General features: G+C 46.2%; 1 protein-coding gene across 1 annotated transcript in view; it reads left to right on the plus strand.

The window, feature by feature from the left end:
• The window catches only part of PCSK2 (proprotein convertase subtilisin/kexin type 2), a 243,014-nt gene that overhangs the window by 193,822 nt on the left and 27,607 nt on the right, over positions 1-21,585 (plus strand). Inside the window, exon 8 of the mRNA XM_004433731.3 lies at positions 6,508-6,683. Coding sequence (XP_004433788.1) covers positions 6,508-6,683 — 176 coding nt within the window. The remainder of the gene's footprint in view (positions 1-6,507; positions 6,684-21,585) is intronic.

Here is a 21,585-nt window from a genome sequence, read left to right on the forward strand (position 1 = left end):
ATCCACCAACTCTCATCCCTCATTGATGGCGGAGGCTCCTGGGCCATGAGCACCCTGGCCTGGCCAGCCTGCCCAGCTCACGTGGGCTGAGCAGAACTCCCGAGGCAGAGAACGCACCCCAGGCAAAGACACTTGGACGGAGCCAGAGGATCCAGGCAGGGGCGACAGCCTCTGCCTCGCCTGACCCCCAGTCCCAAAGGCGAGTGAATGCAGCCTAATACCTCAAAGACACGACCTGACCCGTGCTTTGTGAAACCCCAGGTAGCTCAGGTCTCACAGCAACACTGTGAGGTTCCAGAAACTGAGACCAGAGCCAGCGGGAGGTATGCTCAGCCACACAAAGATTTTGAGCAAAGAAGCCTCCTTTCTGCACTCCCTTCCCCCCAGCTTTGCTCCTCTGTCACCACTCATGCTGGTTCTAACGGCACAAGGGCCAGGAAGCTCTAGTCCCCATCCTGTGCCCCTTAGGACATCCAGTGTCCTCTAGGCTCCTGCAGACAACCAAAGGAAATTCTTCATGAGGAAGCCCTGGAGAGTTACTTAACAATTTCAGCCTCCTTGACCTTACAAATTTAGGGGGAACATTTTGTTAATTCTGGATGAAAATTCCAAAAGTTGGCTGGTTTTTACAATTCTAAACGAGCCATACCCTTCCACAGAATCTTTCCTCTCAGGAGCTCTCCGAGCCAGGGAGGTCTAGAGCGCCACCTAATGGCCGATTAATATCACTGCTAGTCCCTGGCAGTTTTCAAGGTGTTCAGTTAACAGGTTAGGGATGAGCTGGCACCAATGTCCCAAATCTCTCCTGTGTCCCCGGTCTCTCTTTACCCTGTCTTCAAAAAAAGGCTAAAGTTAAGGTGCTGTAGAATCTTAGTCCGGAAAGAGAAAGGAAAGTGAAGATGAGATTATAAAATGAGTCCTCTGAAGGGAAAAAAGGAAAAAATCATTGAGCATCGTTTCTTCTGCCTGTTAGCCTGTTGGGATTCTCTTCTTTTTATGAACTTTGCTCATTCCCCATTGGGGTTCCTGTCTTTTTCTTGTTGATTTTCAGGCATTCTTGGTACGTCCTAGACATTAGCCCTTGGCCAGTTTTAGCCAGTGCAAATATAGTCTCCAGACTTTCATGTGAGGTCGTTATCCCTGTGGATTCCACCTTTGTGTGTCATGCTAGGTGGGGATCCAGTTTTACTTTCCTCCAAATAGTGAGCCAATGTTCCCAATACCATCTGATCAATAATTCATCCTGTCCCTTTGATTTGTGGTGCTACCTTCATTGTATATTAAGTTCCCATACATACATGGTTAGTCTCTGGGTAAATATAGTTTAGATAAAACCTCCTAGCAAGTATAAATTGAAAAGTGTAACCACACTCCTCTACTACTGGGCCTTTGCATGTACTCTTCACTCTGCCCAGAATAGCTCCCCACCACGCTTTAAGAAGAGGCCACCTCCTCTTCACACTTCAGCACTCAGGGCTCCCATTCCATCCTCCAGCATCACCTCACAGACCAGTTCCTCATCTACACTTGATAAAGCACGCTGAATTTTTCCTTTTCAGCACTCACTACTGTCAGTTATTACATATTCTTGCACGTGCTTATTTGACCAATATCTTTCTCCCTAGGCAGACAACAGTCTCCATGAGGACAGGGGCCGTGTCTCTTTCCTCTCACCTTAGCACCTAGAACAGGGCCTAGCACACAGTGGATGCTCAAACCCTATCTGCTGAAGGACAGAAAGCAAGGAAGGAATAAAGAGAAGGGAGCATCAGTGAATAACCCATGATGAGCAGTAGAGATTAATCACTGAATGAAAGAATGGGTCGGTGAATGGAGTTAAGAAGATAACCTAATTCTTCTCTTAATATTAATTTTTAAATCAATATTTGATGTCTTCAAAGAGATTGAGCCAAAAAATTGAAAATGTATTATTCAAAATTCACAAAACCAAATAAATGCCCAATAAATATAAATGATGAACCCTTCAAATAATGTTTCTTGCAAGTTTGTCAAATTTATACTTCTGAGATTAGTAAAGCTCAAAACTGCTCCAAGCCTTTTGGGAGATGCTGTCTCTCGCCTTCAGTTGCTTCGAGGACTCAACAATTACTGTTGGTGCCTTCCCTTATGCCCGGTCCTGCTGTGGGTGGTGGATACAGCAGTGAGTCGGCAGACAGGTGATCTGCCCTCACACAGTTTACAGTCTAAGAGGAGATACAGACAAGGAGAAAATAAGCAAGATAATATCAGATAATGATTGCTGGTGTGAACAAAACAAAGCAAGGTGGCACAGAATAACCAGGGTGGGGGCACAGCAAGTGACTTGAGAGCGGGCCCTACAGCACCACTCCTGGGCCTCTGCACAGCTCCTCAGAGCAACCCCAGGATGGGCCAGGCCAGGTGGGATTGGTCTTACCTGCCTTACTTTTTTTTTTTTTTTGTGAGGAAGACTCAGCCCTGAGCTAACATCTGTTGCCCATCCTCCTCTTTTTGCTGAGGAAGATTGGCCCTGGGCTAACATCCACGCCATCTTCCTCTACTTCATATGGGATGCCACCACAGCATGGCTTGACAACCGGTGCGTCAGTGCACGCCCGGGATCTGAACCCCGGGCTGCTGCAGCGGAGCGCGGACTTCACTGCTAAGCCCCCGGCCGGGCCACCCCCCCGCCCCCCGTCTTCCTTTTCAAGCCAGAGCATATAGATTTACACATCAGGTTTTGGGATAAGATCTCCTTTGATCAAAGATTCTGAAAACAGTTTGAGAACCACACTGTTGACCATTATCAAAACACTCTGAAGTTTCTCTAGCAGCAATGAATTGCTTCCACATATTTGGCCAATAAAACTCATAATATTTCAGTGAGTTTACACATATTTTATCTAAGTTTGTAAATAAACCAATAAAAATCTCCTATTATCACAAGGATTAACATGTCTTTAGATCCTTAAGACCTAGATCAGCATGAATTCACTCCTTAGCCTGCGTATTAAGATTCATGAGCACAAAATGTGGCGATTGGCGACACTGAGGTTTGTGGGCAGGTGTAGCATTTCTTTGTGTGGGGTACAAACTCACCTTTTGTAACAGGAGCAGAGGCAGAAAAAATTTAGCTTAAATCCCTGGGCTGTGTAGCCCCTAGAGCCCAGGGCTGGCAGCAGTGTGAGCTGTGCAGGCAGGTGGTGAGGCTCAGACCCTAAAAGAAGGGAAGAGGGAGTCACAGAGTCACCACTGGTCATTAGTGCTGTGATCAGGCCTGGGGGCGGGGGGGATAGAAATGCCTGGTGAGCACTGGGTCTCTCCTCACCATCGCGTCACTTCAGCCAGTAGAGCACCTTACAGATGTGAAGACACTGAGTCCCAGCTCCCCTGGCCTCCCTTTCTCCCTCTGCCTCTCGCTCTCACTCTCTTGCCTTACCCTCATTCTCTTTCTCTCTCTCAGTGCCCCCCTATAGCTCCTAGAACATTTAGGGACAGAGAAGAGGCCCTCCCTAGAAACCCTTGGGTCACCCTGAGCCTCTGTCTTGGCTACTAATGGTGCAGTCGCTTGCAAAAATTAATACTGTATTGCATTCAATTAATGCATGCCTCATTCCTCCCGAGTTTAATGAGATTAAAAGGATGTCCGGGCGCCTGGCCCCTGAATATGAATGAGAGCCTTGCTCCCAGTCTGTGGCTGCCCCTGGCTCCCTCAATGCTGAAACAGTCAGGGGATTAGTACAGCCCAGCTCTGATGTTCTGTGCAGCACAAAGGGAGCCAGGGAGGGGATGAGGAGGGAAAGAGGCAGAGGGACAACAGCTGCAAAGGGAGAGGGTGCAGGGCACGGCTGGCAGCACCACGCACCAGCTGTAAGACAAAATCCAGTGTTGCCACTGGGCGGCACGTGGGACAGTGCAGGCCTTCTTTGGCCAGAGCTGCATTTCTCTCACCTTCCAGCTGGGGTGGGGTGTTCAGTCCTGGTCATCTGGGCATTAGATGAGCTCGAGACCATCTGAGTTTCCTCCTTGCAGGAAAGTGAATACCAGCCTCTCTGTGACGTTTCCCCACCCACAAAGTGGGCAGGACTTCTTGTGAAAAGCAGCTGTGCTATTTGGTTGATTCTGTGATCTGCTGGCCACCTTCCTTTGTTGAACAAATTTTTTAAATAAATAAAATATAGTTGGACCAAAAGCAAAATGTAGAGTTTTAGATTTCCTATCCCTTATAAAATGAACCATAAAACTTAGCTTCCAGAAAGTTCAAACCAAAGACTATGCTTATTCTGGATGAGCTTCCTCCAGAAGAAAGGATGTTAACTGATAATTGGGTGTTTCTGGGCAAAAATGGTGCCTCGACTTATAGGTTAATGATAGAGGATGGAAAATCTGGACTTGCTATTATTTGTTCTTCTGGACCAGTCATTTCTGTTAGGGAGAAAATCAACTAAATAAAGTAATATTACTATGCATTTATTCACCAAATATTTATCAAGCTTAAGATAAACTCCAAGCACCATGCTGGTGCTGGGGACACAGAAGTGAACAAAATAGACACATGCCGTGTATGCAAAGACCTAGCTGTCTGGTGGTGAATGAAACACAAAGAGTTGTAATAGAAGGCTAAAAAGTGTGGTGCTGACAGAAGACCTGGAGAGCTGCATCCAGAAACGGTTCCGGGGAAATGCCTACTGAACACATAGGTTGGTCAGGAGAAGGGTGAGCATTGGGGGAGATTGCAATGCCAGCCCAAGGAGTGGGCTATGAGAGGTGGAGGAAGAAAGAGAGACCCTTCAGAGAAAAGACAATTTCATGTCAATTTCACATGCTCTGCAAGAACCTGAGTTGTCCTTGTTGAAGTCCACTTGCATACCATGTTAGAGAGTGATGCTTGTGTAACAATGTCCTTTGACCACTGGGGACATGTAAGGAGTCTCAGCATTCAGGCTTTGACTGTGCAAAGCCCAGCCCCTTCATTTCAAAATTCTTGTGGACAGAAAGACTTAGGTCAGTTTCACAAACACTCTAGGCTCCTTGCCACGAAATAGTGTATCAAGCAGAGAACAATATGGCCCCAACCAGCGATGTTTTGAAGGTAGTGATGGAGGGACAAATGCCCATCCTGATACTGAACCAAGTGGGCTCGCCTCCCGGTGAGTTAAAAAAGACTCTACATCAGTGGAAGTTGTCTCACAAAGTAAAGTGTACTTGCAGCAAATAGATGGCCATAAGGAATCATTTCCAAAGTCATGGTGTCCCCGAACAAAGGAAAGCAGGAACTTTTATTTCATTGGGGAATGAATATTCAAAAGAGAGAGGTGGGGATTCGCTTGCACAGGCTCAGTTGGAGAACATGCTTCCACAGAATGAGGCCTAAGCTCCTTCTGGAGAGATCTTTGCATTAAAAATAAGGCAAAGGTCATGGGCATACCTCTTGTGGTGAGGCTTGGTCAGTTTCAGGATGGCTGCTGGTTACATCTCCTTAACACACAAAAGGAAAAGAAACAACTTGGAAAAACAGTTAATTGCTTCCAAATCCACCTTTGAGTTTCTCAAGGCACCTAGTCAGTGACAATCCCATTGGCTGCTGCTGAGTTAATCCCAAAGAGGCTTTTTCTAGACAGCAGAGAGTGATGTGAGCCACAGGTGCCCACAGGAGTGGACGCAGAGTGCGCCTCTCCCTGTGTCCCTGTACACAAAGTCACACAATCAGAGAAAAGGACTCTACTCCTTCCCAACTTCCCAGCAAGAAGTCACTCCTACTAGGCATCAGAGAGTAGCACAAAGTGTACAAAGGTGACACAGGAGAGAGAAAGGAAGGGGTTGTATCATGTACCCCATTGCTAATATATTTTAGAATGACCCAGTCAACATTTCTGTCCTCCCTGAAGCCCCTTCTCAGCTACAATGCAAGTGGGAGTTCCTCTTTTCCTGACTCGCCCTCCTTGCACTGTCCCCGCCCCCGCCCCCCTGCCCCCTGCCCTCTAGGATTTCTCCTTAAATATCTGATATCAATTGCTTCCCCCCACTGTCATGCACGTTAGCTTGACTTCTCCTCTGAAACTTGGCCCTGGAAGCTGAGCTTCCACTTGGTAGCAGGCTCATCAAGGAATGTCCTCAACAAAGGTGGTCTCTCGCCATTAGGAATTCTAGTGACTTTTTTTTTTTTTTTTTTTATTGCAGTAACATTGGTTTATAACATTGCAAAAATTTCAGGTGTACATCATTGTACTTCTATTTCTGCATGGACTACTTTTGATAGGGGAATTAAGTTTTCTTCCAATAGTTGCATGAGGAAAGGCATGGATAGTGTCCAAAAGGGATGGAGTGGGATGGTCTGTGCATGCTTCTTGATCCCCTGAAGGTGTAACCCACACCGCGTGAGGTTGGACTCAGGATTCTGCAACATCCCCCAGGGCACCGGGATGGCAGACCCTCCAACCACACCCAGAACCCGAGTCCTCTTCCCCGCTGGTCTCCTGTGAACTGCGGCACCAAAACATGGTATTTCCCTGCCCACCGCATCCGCAGGTATCCGGATGCTGGACCAGCCGTTTATGACGGACATCATCGAGGCCTCCTCCATCAGCCACATGCCTCAGCTAATCGACATCTACAGCGCCAGCTGGGGCCCCACAGATAACGGGAAAACGGTGGATGGGCCCCGAGAGCTCACGCTGCAGGCCATGGCCGACGGCGTGAACAAGGTAAAGTCGTTCCTGCCGCCACGAGACCCTGGTCCACTCATGGGGGGCCGGCGTGGTGGGGGGGACACAGGGAAGGGGGGAGGAGGTGAGGTAGAGCAGAGCGAGGGGTAGGGCAGGGGGCGGAAGGTGGGGCTGTTACCCTGTGCATTAGCTCAGGTCCTATGAGAAATGAACCCCAAAACGCGGTTAGCCGTGCAGATTTACTGGAGGGCACACCTGGGAAGGACAAAGGGGAGCGCGCAGGAGGAGGCCGGGGACGCCTTCAGACGGTGATGCGGGCCTGGCCGGCGGGGAGGAAGCACGGTCCCTCTGGGGGCCTGCGATAGCACCCCCACCGTGCCGGTCACCGGCTGGGAGCGGTCCCCAGGCAGCGGGGTCTCGCCGCAGACGACGTGGGGGACCCAGGGGGCAGCAGCGGGGGCTGTGAATCCACGATGCTCCCACGGCAGGAGTCTGAGCCGCGCGTTTTCGCGGCCGCCCATCCCTGAGGTTACCCCGGGAATGGACAGAACCAAGGGGAAGAGACCAGGCCGAGCCTCCAAAGGGAGGGCAGCCGGGAGACGCGGGTCCCTGCGCCACCAGCCGCCCGTGGGAGCGGAAGGAGGTTGCCTCTCCGAGATCTCCGGACAGGGGCTGCCCCAGACAAGAGGTGCGCAGCTCCGGGATCAGAAGCTCCCGGGTTCAGGTCCCAGTGCTGCCGCTCAGTGTCTGAGTGTTTATCCACAAGCGGCTTGACCTCGCTGTGCCTGTTTTCTTGCCTGTAAAATGGTGATAACCATACATTCCTCCTGGGACCTTGTGAGTGTAAATGAGACAAATACCCAAGTGCTTGGCACTGGAAGTGCCCACAAAGGGTTGGTGCTTGTCTTGGTCATTATGGACACTTAACCAACGGCCCCAAAACTTTGTGGCATAAAGCACAGTGTTTGACTAGGCTTGTGGACTCTGTGGGTCTAGAACTCACCTGGGCGCGGTGGGGACGGCTTGTCTCCGCTCCACAACCCCTGGTCCTCGGCTGGAAGACGCTGACTTGAGTTACCGACCTGCGGTGTCTTGGCACGCCCTCGCCGTGTGCTGAAGTACTCGCCGTTGGTGCCGCAACACCCACCACTCGGCGTACTTAGCCATTTTGCCCTCCCAGTCTTTTCTCGGACTGGACTCGGTGGCAGGATGACAGTGATGCCCTCTCCGTGCTTTCAGTTTGCCTGTCTGAACAGCCCCGGCCGTGGGAATCAGACCCCAAAGACGACAGTGGTGTGTGGAGTAAGAGTGGTCAGCTCCTTGCCCAGGGAGACACGAGTGTCTGAGGTGTAGTAGGTGGACTTTTGGAAGCCCATTTAAAAATTTTTTAAGTTTTACACCCTGGATTTTGACAACTTTCAAACAGATGAAATGGCTATAGCCATATTTGGGTATATAAACTAGCATAATTATAAACAAATTGTAAAATGCATCTGTTATATTTTTAAATTATTTACAGTCTGTATGGAAAATACATAAACTCATTACCTAAGCATTTATAACGCTAAAATAGATATATGTACAAAACACTGTATATTTAACAGTAGCCTAAAAAAGTAAAAATATTGAAGAAAATTAGAGAGGAGTACTGAAGGCTATTTTTTTTTTTTTGAAGAGTTACAATATGCTAAGCATTGTGGGGTTTTTTTGTAACTATAATCACCATGCTGTACATTAGATCCCCAGAATTTATTCATCTTATAACTGGAAGTTTGCACCCTTTGACCAGCATCTCCCCATTCTTTCCCCCCTCCAGCTCCTGGTAACCACCATTCCACTCTCTGCTTCTATGAGTTAGTTTTTTTAGATTCCACATATAAGTGATACCACTGTACAGTCATGTGTCACTTAACGACGGGGATATGTTCTACAAAATATGTCATTAGGTGATTTTATGATTGTACAAACACTATAGAGTATACTTACACAAAGCTAGGTGGCATATAGCCTACTGCACACCTAGGCCCTATGGTACTAATCTTATGGGACCACCATAGTATATGTGGTCCATCATTGACCAAAATGGAGTTATGCGGTACATGACTGTATTTGTCTTTCTCTGTCTGACTTATTTGACTTAGCATAATGCCTTCAAGCTCCATTCATGTTGTCACAAATAGCAGGGTTTCCTTCTTTTTTATGGCTGAATAATATTCCATCGTGTGTGTATGTATATATATATATATATACACACACTATATTTTCTTTATCCATTCATATGTCGATGGACGCTTAGGTTGTTTCCATGTCTTGGCTATTGTAAATAATGCTGCAGTGAACATGGGGGTGCAGATATCTCTTCAAGATAGTAATTTCATTTCCTTCAGATGTATACTCAGAAGTGGGATTGCTGAATCCCACTTCTATTTGTAGTTCTATTTGTAATTTTTTCAGGAACCTCCGTATTATTTTCCATAGTGGCTGCACCAATTTACATTCCCACCAGCGGTGCACAAGGGTTCCCTTTTCTCCAGCCCCTCACCAACACTTGTTATCTCTTGTCTTTTTGATAATAGTGAAGGATACTTTTCCTATACATTTCCTGAGGTCAGAGAACATGTTTTCCTCTCCAGCTATCCTCAGAAACTAGCCTAGGATTTGAAAACATGGTAGATCAGCTATTCAATAAATAGATATGGAATTAATACATAAATGAAATTTGATGGTTGAAAGATTAAAAGTCATATAGATATCTACAACTGTAGTGGACACCATTGGTGCCTGTTATCAGGCTGGGGGGCTACCCTAGCTGCTATGAGTGTTTGCTACTGATGACTCACAGCTGCCCCTTCCCTGGAGAATTGCCCTGGCTGATGGAAGTCTTCTCATCTAAATGGTTATGCCCTGACACATACCCAGGGGCAGCCTACAGCCAGTGACTGACTGATTCAGGGTAGGAAAGGCCAGCCTGCTTGCTTCCAGCAGAGGCCACCCTGGGGTGTAGTTTGTGCTCCAGAGCCCCTGGTGAATCAGGCCAAGGCTAGACTTTACTGACCACATTGTTTTCGGGTTCCTTCCCCTGCTTATCCTGTTTCACTCCCTCACTCAGATTTCTCCTGAGAGCTCTCCTCCAATAAGTCTGATGCACCTGAAACCCTGCTTCGGGCTCTGCTTCTAGAAACCCACCCTGTGACATTAGCTCATTAGGGTTCCCTTTTTCCTTTGGCTGCCAGGAAGTTCAGAACTAAGTTTGTGCCTAACATATAGATTTTTTAGGCTAGATTTTCTGCTGCCCCCTTTGCTCCCCTCTCTTTACCAACCACGGCCTCCAAATCATTCCTTAGCTTTTGTTCTCACATCTTTTTTTGTATTTTTATTGAACCTAAGCCTCTGAATACTAAGCAGTGTAAAATTTGTGAAAGAATTGATGAAACAAGCTTAATTTGATTAGATTCAATTTAGATGTGAAAAATCTAACTTTGGATCCTCAAATTATTGCTTGCTACACACATTCCTAGTCTTAATGGACTAAAAGGCATCTCATTGGACAAAAATCTACAGCGGCTGGGCTCTAAACAGCAGTAAACAGTAAGTCAAACAAAGTGCACCCCTCAGAGCAGAGACCAGGCAACCCTGGCCCACAGGCCAAATCCAGCCCATCAGCTGTCTCTGCAAATAGAGTGTTATTGGAACACAGCCAGGCCCACCAAGGCCTTTGTGTCTTTCCAGCCACAATTTCTTTTCCAGTCACAGCTGTCACAGACTCCACACAGAAGGAAGCACGTGGGGCTTTAAATGAATGGGATCGTGACTCAGAATCACAGGCTTTTCTGCTGGTCTGGCCACATCTCCATCTTCACTAGACAGCCAATGTTACACAAAGGGAGATCTGCTTCTTCTCTTGCAGGGATTGGTTTTTAAAGTATTGGCGTGAACAAGTGGAGAACCCAGCTTGAGAGTTGGGAGACCTAAGTTCTAACCTCGATCCTGTCCCTCATTGGCCGTGGGACTTCAGACTAGTCACCTAGCTTCTCTATTCCTCACTTTCCTCTTCTGTAAAATAGTCTACATCAGTGGTTCTCAAAGTGCAGCCACTGGACCACCTGGGAGTTTGTGAGAAATGCAGAATTGCAGCCCCACCCACCCAGCTGACGTTAACAGAATCTACATTTTAACAAGATCTCATTAAAGTTTGAGAGGTGCTGCTATAAATGATCTCTAGAATACGTATTATGAAACCCTAAGATACTAAGACCATAATACATGGTTTTTAAAAACCCACAGTGAATAGAAAAGGGCAGTCGAGGTGACTCATTTTATGGAAGTAACGAACAGCACTGCATGTCCTCATCAGGGTGGTGCGTTGGGTGGATTGATGACTGAGCCGTATGCTCTAGTTTGTCTCAGAGTTGCAGGAACAGAGGCCCGGGGAGCTCAACTAAGGGGGTTTCTTGTGAGGATGCACGAGGAGTGATGAGCACAATGGGATGGACTCAGGCGGGACCTCAGACAGACGTTCTGGATCCAAGGTGGCTGCAGGATGCCAGCCACGAGAGTGTGTAGAGATCCACCTTAGGGCCCCGAGGCCGTGGGGCTCAGCCACTCTCGCCTCCACTGTTTCTCACTGGGTTTGTGTGGCCCTCTCTTCATCCACGTTTCCTGTTCCAGAGGCTCATGATCACATGGAACTTCTGCTTAAACGTGGCTGCATCAGCACCCTGTTTGTCACAATCGCTGCTCCAATTGCCATCTGCCCCCTCTGCCGTGCTTTAGGGGGAGTTTTGGTCCAAAATTAGGGGAGACACCCCTCCCCCTGGTAGGTTTCAAAAATAAGAAATGTGGCCTGTTGGAAACCTTCAGAACTTGAAGGGTCAGAGGTCAGTCAGAAGGTTGCTAACAGAGCCCGTCTTCTCTATTCCAATAACATCAAGTGGCAGTCCATACTCACACTGGCTCCTCAGCCCTCTGATGGAGAAGTTTCTTCTGAGCTGTTGAATTCTTTCAAAGGTCTAAACAGAAATATAGCACCATATGCCCCCCCCTGTTGTAGGTTGAATTGTGTCCTCCAAAAATTCATATGTTGAAATCCTAACCCTTGCGGACGTAATTACAGGCAGACCTTGGAGTTGTTGTGGGTTAGGTTCCAAACCACCACAATAAAGCAAACATCGCAATAAAGCAATATTGCAGTAAAGTGAGTCACTCAAATTTTTTGGTTTCCCAGTGCATATAAAAGTTATGTTTACACTATACTGTAGTCTATTAAGAGTGCAATAGCATTATGTCTAAAAAAACAAGGTACATACCTTAATTAAAAAATACTTTATTGCCAGCGCTGGCCCGGTGCTATAGTAGTTAAGTTCACACACTCTGCTTTGGTAGCCTGGGGTTCAAGGGTTCAGATCCCAGGCACAGACCTAAACACCACTTGTCAAGCCATGCTGTGGCGGCGTCCCACATACAAAAATAGAGGAAGATGGGCACAGTGGTAGCTCAGGGACAATCTTCCTCAGCAAAAAGAGGAAGATTGGCAACAGATGTTAGCTCAGGGCCCATCTTCCTCACCAAAACAAACAAAACAAAACTTTATTGCTAAAAAATGCTAACCATCATCTGAGCCTTCAGCAAGTTGTAATCTTTTTGCTGGTGGAGGGTCTTGCCTCGATGTTGGTGGCTGCTGACTGGTCAGGGTAGTGGTTGCTGAAGGTTGGGGTGGCTGTGGCAATTTCTCAAAATAAGACAACAATGAAATTTGCTGCATCGATTGACTCTTCCTTTTACAAACAATTTCTCTGTAGCATGCGATGCTGTTTGACAGCATTTTACCCACAGTGGAACTTCTTTCAAAATTGGAGTCAGTCCTCTCAAGTCCTGCTGCTGCTTTATCAGCTAAGTTGATGTAATATTCTAAATCCTTTGTTGTCATTTCAACAATCTTCACAGCATCTTCACCAAGAGTAGATTCCATCCCAGGAAACCACTTTCTTTGCTCATCCACAAGAAGCACCTCCTCATCCATTAAAGTTTTGTCATGAGATGCAGCAATTCAGTCACGTCTTCAGGCTCCGCTTCTGATTCTAGTTCTCTTGCTGTTCCCACCACATCTACAGTCACTTCCTCCACTGAAGTCTTGAACCCCTCAAAGTCATCTGTGAGGGTTGGAATCAACTTCTTTCAAACTCCTGCTAATGTTGATATTTTGACCTCTTCCCATGAATCATGAATGTTCCTAATGGCATCTAGGATGGTGAATCCTTTCCAGAAGGTTTTCAATTTATTTTTCCAAGATCCATCAGAGGAATCCTATGGCAGCTATAACCTTACAAAATGTATTTCTTAAATAATAAGATTTGAAAATCCAGAGTACTCCTTGATTCGTGGGCTGCAGAATGGATGTTGTGTTAGCAGACATGAAAACAACATTAATCTCATTGCACATTTCATCAGAGCTCTTGGGTGACCAGGTGTACTGTCAATGAGTAGTAATCTTTTGAGAGGAATCTTTTTTTCTGAGCAGTAGGTCTCAACAGTGGGCTTAAAATATTCAGTAAACCATGTTGTAAACAGACGTGCTGTCATCCAGGCTTTGTTGTTCCATTCATGGAGCACAGGCAGAGTAGCTTTAGCATAATTCTTAAGGGCCCTAGGATTTTCAGAATGGTAAATGAGCACTGGCTTCAACTTAAAGTCACCAGCTGCATTAGCCCCTAACACGGGAGTCAGCCTGTCCTTTGAAGCTTTGAAGCCAGGCACTGACTTCTCCTCTGTAGCTGTGAGAGTCCTGGATGGCATCTTCTTCCAACATGAGGCTGTTTCGTCTACACTGAAAATCTGTTGTTTAGTGTAGCCACCTTCATCAGTCATCTTATCGAGATCTTCTGGATAAACTGCTGCAGCTTCTACATCAGCACGTGCTGCTGCACCCTGCACTTTTATGTTACAGAGACGGCTTCTTGCCTTAAACCTCATGAACCCACCTCTGCTGGCTTAAAGCTTTTCCTCTGCAGCTTCCTCACCTCTCTCAGCCGTCACAGAATTGAAGAGAGTGAGGGCCTTGCTCTGAATTAGGCTTTGGCTTAAGGGACTGTTGTAGCTGGTTTGAGCTTTTCTATCCAGACCACTAAAACTTTCTCCATATCAACAATAAGGCTGTTTCGCTTTGTTATCATTCATGTGTTCACTGGAGTAGCACTTTTAATTTTTTCAAGAACTCCTCCTTTGCATTCACAACTTGGCTAACTGTTTGGTGCAAGAGGCCTAGCTTTCAGCCTGTCTCAGCTTTCAACTTGCCTTCCTCCCTAAGCTTAATCATTTCTAGCTTTTGATTTAAAGTGAGAGAAGTGCAACTCTTCCTTTCAGTTGAACACTTAAAAGCCACTGTAGGGTTATTAATTGGCCTAATTTCAACATTGTTGTGTCTCAGGGAATAGGGAGGCCCGAGGAGAGGGAGAGAGACGGGGGAGCCACTGGTTGGTGGAGCGGTCAGAACATACACAATATTTATTAAGTTCACCGTCTTACACAGGCGCAGTTCATGGTGCCCCAAAGCAATTACAATAGTAACATCAAAGATCACCGACCACCATAACAAATATGACAATTATGAAAAAGTTTGAAATATTGTGAGAATTACCAAAATGTGACACAGAGACACGAAATGAGCAAATGCTGTTGGAACAATAGCACTGATAGACTTGCTTAATACAGGGCTGCCACAAACCTTCAGTTTGTAAAATACGCTAAATCTGCAAAGCTCAATAAAGCAAAGCTCAATAAAAGGAGGTATGCCTGCAGTTAAGATGAGGTCATACTGGAGCAGGGTGGGTCCCTAATCCAATATGATGGTGTCTGTATAAAAAAAGAGTAATTTGGGGGCCGGCCGGGTGGCGCAAGCAGTTAAGTGCATGCACTCCGCTGTGGTGGCCAGGGGTTCACAGGTTCAGATCCCGGGCGCGCACCGACGCACTGCTTGTCACGCCATGCTGTGGCGGCGTCCCATATAAAGTAGAGGAAGATGGGCACGGATGTTAGCTCAGGGCCAATCTTCCTCAAGAGAAAAGGGGAGGATTGGCATCGGCTGTTAGCTCAGGGCTAGTCCTCCTCACAAAAAAAAAAAAAATTCTCATGATGTAATAATACTTGGAGAGAAAAATGTTTCTGCGTTAAGGGCAGTGCCAGGCTGGAGTTGGCTCTCTATGACATCATACTGGTAACTTGAAATTAGACATGGAAATTGGCAAATAAAGATCTTGCATGCCCCCTTCAGAGAGCCGGTTGTTAAACATTTACCAGTCCACCCTAGTTAGAGGACTCCACTGGCTTCCCTTCAGTTACAGCATCTAGTCACCCACTTATTCTCCCTGTGCAGAAGGCCAGCCTTGCCTTACTGAGTCTGGAAATTGCCTTTGGGAAGAGGAGATCACCTGAAACACTAAGGTTTTGTGTATCCCAAAAATGACGAGTTTCCCAGCCATAGTCTCCAGTTACCCAGGACTGTGGAGGGCAGCTCTTCTGAGAAATTCAAGTGCAGAATTCTTACTTCAGGCCCTTCAGCACCCGTGCATTTAACAAAAAGTTATGAAATGGGAAACCGAGTCCTGGAAAGCGGACAGCATCCATGACGGTGGCTAACCACCATTGCTGCCCCTGGACAAGACCCATTTAGGAAATAACGGAGTTGTGTTGTATTGCAAGGTTATGCCAATTGGCCGTTGACGTTCAGCCCATCTGAGATGCAGCAAGGATCCCTGACATTCGGGTGGCACAGTGCAGTTTACAGAGGGCGTCTATCAACAGGATCGGGGTTGGGGGAGGTGGTGGTGCAGCCCTGTTACAATGTCCAGAACCTAGGAGTTTTTAGAATGAAACGTTGTTTCCTTATTGCATTATTCACTGTGTGGCTGGAGAGAAATGGTTGCCCGTCCAAGCCCAGGACCCAGTGACAGCAGGTACCCAGGGGAACACTTGGCAGAAGACATGCATTTTCACTGACAAGCATTTTCTGACGCCCGAGGCCAAAAGAGAGTCAGGAGACTTCTGCCCTCAGTCCAAATTTGCAATGCAGATGGTGCTCCACGCAGTGCACCCCCCGTGCTCCTGTAGTTCTCCACGGACTTCTGAACAGCTCCCCCACATCTCCAGTCTGAGTATTCTCTCTCCTACTGCAACTAAAAAGGCCCTTTCAAGTGTGATTGTTCTGCAGAGCATACCAAGCACGCCAAAACTTAAGAGAAAAATTGTTATAACTTATAACTTATCTTCAGATGACAGCGTGTAAATATTTTAGAAAGTGAAGCATGAAAAATACATGATTCCTCATTTGACTTTCCCCCAGGCTGTGGCAATGATTCTTTCTTTGTTTCAAGGTGACCTTTTTTTGGACAGTATTGTAGAATTTTGTGAATTTCATGATGTATAATATATTAGCGAAGATTTCCTCTCAGTTATTTTAGTTGTCTGGTCTCCTCTAAAGGAAAATCCACCTCTAAAAGGTGATCACCTAACAAAGGGGTCAGATAATTACCTATCACACGAAGGCCGTTCTTATGCTTGTCCTTGAATTTTAGCATCCTGCAGATAGGTTTTGTTTGGCCAACAGAATAATGATACAAAGGGAAAGGAAGAGGAAAAGAAGGATAAGAGACTTTTATTGGGAAGGTATTGTTTGCCACAGACCCCACCACTCCCAATCGTATGACATCTGCTTCACACAAAAACATCGCCTGTCTGGCTCCTGAGGGATTTGAGTTTGGGTCTCCTGAGTTTGCTCAATAAATACTTGAGGGAGGCAGCGAGGAGCAGGCAAGAAGGAAGGGAAGAAGGAAACTTTTTTCCCTTTGTTTACCTCAGTCTTTTCCTCTTCAACTTTATAGGCTACATGTTGAATCTCCAGTTAAAGCAGTCTTCACATTAACTATGGGAAGTAGCTGAATTAGGAGACATGCAGTAATTGACTTCTGTCTTAGTCTGGGATCCCCCAGAAGCAGACCCTGTGACAAGGAGGGAGTTCAAGTAGTGGTTTTGGGAGGTCAAGGGAACACCAGTACTGAATGGGGAGGTATGAGAGGGAAGAAAGGGACAAGAAAGGGTGTGTTATCGAACCAGCTACCACTGTGAGCAACCAGAGCTTAATCCCACCAGGTAACTGGAAAACCCTATAGGACACACACTGACACTATCCCATCCCATGGCGTGGGAGCTGGGGTAAAGGTCACTGTTTTTTAAGTAAAAGCCCCAGCACATCCGACCGTGCGGCAGGTGTGCAGAGCAGCCCTCAGCCTCTCAGGAGAAAGCCCTTACACGGAGAGATGCCTATGTCGGCATTTAGACATCTCCAGTGCACAGAAGGTATAAGGTCTAAGGGATATGGGCTGACGCCCACTGGCATCCGTCACACTGTCCAGAGCGCAGTTTGAGCAAAACCTAATCTGAGACTTAGAGTCATCGCACGCTGGGTAATAGGGGACCAGTAAGGCAACGTGCTTGCTGGTCAGCAAAGGATGCAGCCCTTGCAAAGAGACTGAAGGAACAACAAACCCAGCCATTTGGGGACACAGCATCTTACACTGCTCTGACAACCACAGGTGAATTCAGACAGCACTAGAGGGCCTTGACAGTGACGGCTGACTCTCGAACTTCTTTCCACATCTTGAGGAAGCGCAGCCGCCCAGCGCAACCCTGGCGCGACTGGGACTGGCTCTGATGACTACCCGCCTTACAACCTCTTGTTAATCACACTTCAGGGTTGCTGCCGGAGGGGCCGTCTTAGGAATGTTTAAAGACAATTCTACAGAACATCCTCTGAGGCACAGAGGACACAGAGCCCTGATCGTTTATTCCCTGGGGGGTTGCAAAGGGCACAGGCACAGAGCCCAGATCTTCGACTGGAATGTACTGGAGAGGAGTCACTTGCAAGAGGGTGGCTTGAAAGCCACCGTCCAGAAGGGGGGGGGGGGGTGCTGCCGGAGGAGACGGATTAATCAGGCCTGGGCAAGGCGAGGCCCTGGTGCCACCTGCTGAAATTTAATCAGAGCAGTGGGCCTGCAGTGATTTGTGCTCTGAAACCAGGCAAAGGCTCGCAACTGAGCAGGGGCTGCCGCAGCGTGGAGTCTGCAATTGGGCCTCTGAAATGGTTGTAGCAGTTACAGTCCCTCCTTTCACTTCTGATAAGGAGAAATGGAAGAAAAGGCTGGTGGATTTCAGGCAACCCTTCCTGAGTGCTGGTCAGCCTTAGGTGGGGTGGCCAACCATTCTGGTGTTTTGCCGGGGACTTTTCCAGCTTTGGCACTGCAAGTCCGGCTTCTCGGGAACTCCCCAGTCCCAGGCATTCACCCTTTGGCCTTCTTGGTGGTGATGACCCATCTGGGCCCAGGGAGAAACCCAACCAGGTGAAGAGATTGACGTGAATGGAAATCCTTCACCAACCCCCATGACATCAGGAAGGTTAGTCATGGTGTGTTTGGATCCTGCTAGAAAGCAGATAGGATTGCACAGGGGTCTTACCTCCAAGGTGGATATATGGCAAGAAGGAAATAATTAGAGGTGACTACAGGGGCCATTAAACACGGTTTGAGTGAAGGATTTAGTGAGAGGCTAAGGGCAACAGCACCATCCCTTCATTTGGCTTCGTTTGGATCTGACACCCCCACCCCACTCCTGCTGAACTCCCGAGGACCCGATGGAGGCGCGAGGCAGACGCTGGGATCCGGTGGCCGAGCCAGCCAGCCGGCCTCTCTCTGCTCCTCTGCCTGAGGGTCTTCTGGGCACCACCAGAGTGTGCTGCCCAGTGCTCACACAGCCCAGACCTTGGGGAGTTAACACCCCAGGAGCAACCGCCAGCTGCACTTCCTAGTGGCAGGTTCACAGGGGTCTCCAGAGGGACTGACCCTGCTTGCCCACAGGGGGACCCTGCTCATCAGCTCACACTTAGTGTGAGCTCCCCCTCATGCTCCCCCATAGCTCATGTGCTTCCTGAGATCACCTCCCCCCAAATTAACTACCGGCTCCCAAGTCCTGGTCTCATCATCTGTTTTTGAAGGGATGCCAATTGGGAATCCAACCCCTTCTCCCTGTAGGTTTGGCCAGCTGTTCTCTGAGAGTAAACCCAGCTCATTGCGGGAGGGTCCATTCACCCATTGCCCCTGCTTAAGGCCCTGTGTGACTTCGCCACCACCTCCAACACTCCATGTACAGAAAAGAATAGAAGTGGATAAAGAATGAAAACACAAAACAGCAACATGAAAATATAATTCAATCACTGATACTGTGGCAGAGAGGCACTTTCTAAACAAAGAGAAAATATTTACCAAAAAAATATATAAATATTACTACACAAAATCTTTCCAAATTTCTGCAAGTCTGGTCATTGTTAGAGCTGAACAATGGATACATGCAGATTCATTATACTATTCACTCTACTTTGGTAGTGCTTAACATTTTTCACTTTCAAAAGCTTTTTATTCGCACTAAAAAATAAAAAGCAATTTAGTAGGTGGTTAAGTTGTCAAGAGAAAGAGTATACATTCAGGAAAAGTGGAAACAACAGCCGCTCTAATATTATATAAATGGCTACTTATGGTTTGGGACAAAAATTCCAGGGATTGCATTACAGAGATTTTTTTCTAAATGCTGTACCTGATGTAACCTAAATGGAAGTGAACACCATGAACTGTATCAGTCAAGAGAGGCTACTTTATGCTATGGTAACAAGCAGCCCCAAAAGCTCAGAGGCTTCAAACCACAAAGGCTTCTTTCTCATTCAGCCATACATCCATCGCAGTCAGTAGAGGGCTGTGCTCATCACGGTCTCTCGGGGACCAGGGCTGACATCTGGAACATTGCTAGTCACCGTGCAGAGGGAGAGAGAGCTTGGCAGCATCCAGCACTGACCAGTAGATGGTTCAGCCTAGAAATGATACTATGTATCTGTCACTCCCAATCGCAACTCATTGATTAAAATGGTTTACAAGATCCCACCCAACCACAAGGAGACATTATCATGGGCCCAGACAGTGGACAGCTAGAAATAACTGGTGAATAGCACCACTGATTACACAATGAGTCCAGAAAAACTGCTAGGTGCCTCAAAAGGTAACCAGTGATGTAGTGAGGACAAAGACACAAATGTCACAGATGTTCATGAATAGAGTAAAATCGTTTCATGAACTGTGAGTGCAGAAAGGCAATATTTGTAAATCAATAAATTGTTTACACAATACAATATGGTTTTTAGAATATGTATTTGTAAAAAATAATAGATTTAAGGAACATAGTGGAAAAATTTCTGCAAGTCAAAATGCCATATACAAAAGAAAAAAAAACTGGATAAATATATATGCAATATAGATAACAGAAATTTGGTTAAGGTCCTTAATAGAGGAAGAGCTCTAACAAATCAATAGAAAGAAAAAATTAGGCAAAGGATATTATCTTTGAGGACTTGCTGCTTTGCTAAGCTATTCATAAAGCAAGAATACAAATGAGTAGTAAAGATACAAAAAGATAAACTCAGCTGGTAAGTGGAAAAAAATATAACTCAAAACAATGAGGTACCATTTTGGTCCATCAAATTGGCAAAACTATTTTTAAAAAATTATGATTCTAACTCTTGACCCACATGGGCTGAATGTTGAGTTCTTATACACTGCTGGTAAAAATATAAATTGTTAACAAGCTTTATAAAAAGCAATAATATGGCAGTATGGATCAAGAATCTTCAAATATTCATTCCTTTTCACCAAAAAGTCCCTCTTTTAGAAAGTCTGCCTAATAAACAGAAATGCAAAGACATACATGAAATGATGTCCGTTGCAACACTTTGAAACTTGGAAACAGCCTCCCATGGATGTCTAAGAAAAGGAGTAAATAAATTATGGAATGGCTATTTAATAAGACTAATAAAAAATTACAGTGTAGAACAATCTTTAATTACATGAGGAAATGTTAATGACATAACAGTAAGTGAGAAATACATTTTAAGCAGGGCCACAAAAGTGGATCTATTTTATGATCCCACTTTCGTTCTTAAACCTGTTCTTATACTTTGCATTTATATATAAAACTGGCAGGAATCCACACAATATCACCAGTGATTTTCTATTCATGGAAGATTATAAAGAATTTTTATTTTCTGCTTCATAGTCTAGATTCCAATTATTCTATAATGAATATGATTTTCATAATAAAAAAATATAATAACTTTTTTTAAAGTATGTCAATGTTGTATTAAGATGTCAAGGTAACTGGAAAATAAAAGTTAGTATAACTGAGTGTTTAGGGAAAGGCGAGCTATCCCAGGCTGTCTTCACCAGTATCTGTAGGAGGATACCACCAGTGGGCCCGGGCCGGGTCTGGTCATAGCCCAAGTCACTTCACAGTGGTTAGGTGGAGGGACTGAGTCACTTTAGCCCCAGGCTTCTCACAGTGGGATTTTCACCTCCTGGAACAGGTGGTGAAATGGGCTGGGGGCACAAGGAGCCAACACCAGTCTCTAGCTGGAACTTTACCCAAGATGATGGAAGCAATTTGTGACATTATTTTTATGTTATGAGCAAAATATAAAATCTGCATGAACTTTTAAGAAATTTTGGGCTTGTGAGAGGCCACTTGAGGCTACGCCCCTAGAACCAGCAAGTTCCAACTCACTGCCCTTTGCCAGTAGGTTAGATTTTCTCAGCCTCGGCACTATTGACACTTTGGGCCAGATCATTCTTTGTTGTAGTGGGGGGCAGGGGGCAGTCCTATCCGTGTAAAAGTTTAATAGCATCCCTGTCCTCTACCCACTAGATGCTAGTAAGACACACGCACACGCACACATACCAGTTGTGATCACCAAAAACGTCTCCTACAGTGCCAAATGCCCCCCAGGGTGCCAAATTGCCCCTGGTTGAGAACCATAGTAGTTAAATACCATCAGTAGTGCCTAGGTGAAAAATTCTCATTT

Source organism: Ceratotherium simum, chromosome 21 (genome assembly GCF_057802395.1).
Source record: "Ceratotherium simum simum isolate JZ-2026a chromosome 21, ASM5780239v1, whole genome shotgun sequence".
In the NCBI taxonomy this organism is placed as follows: domain Eukaryota; kingdom Metazoa; phylum Chordata; class Mammalia; order Perissodactyla; family Rhinocerotidae; genus Ceratotherium; species Ceratotherium simum.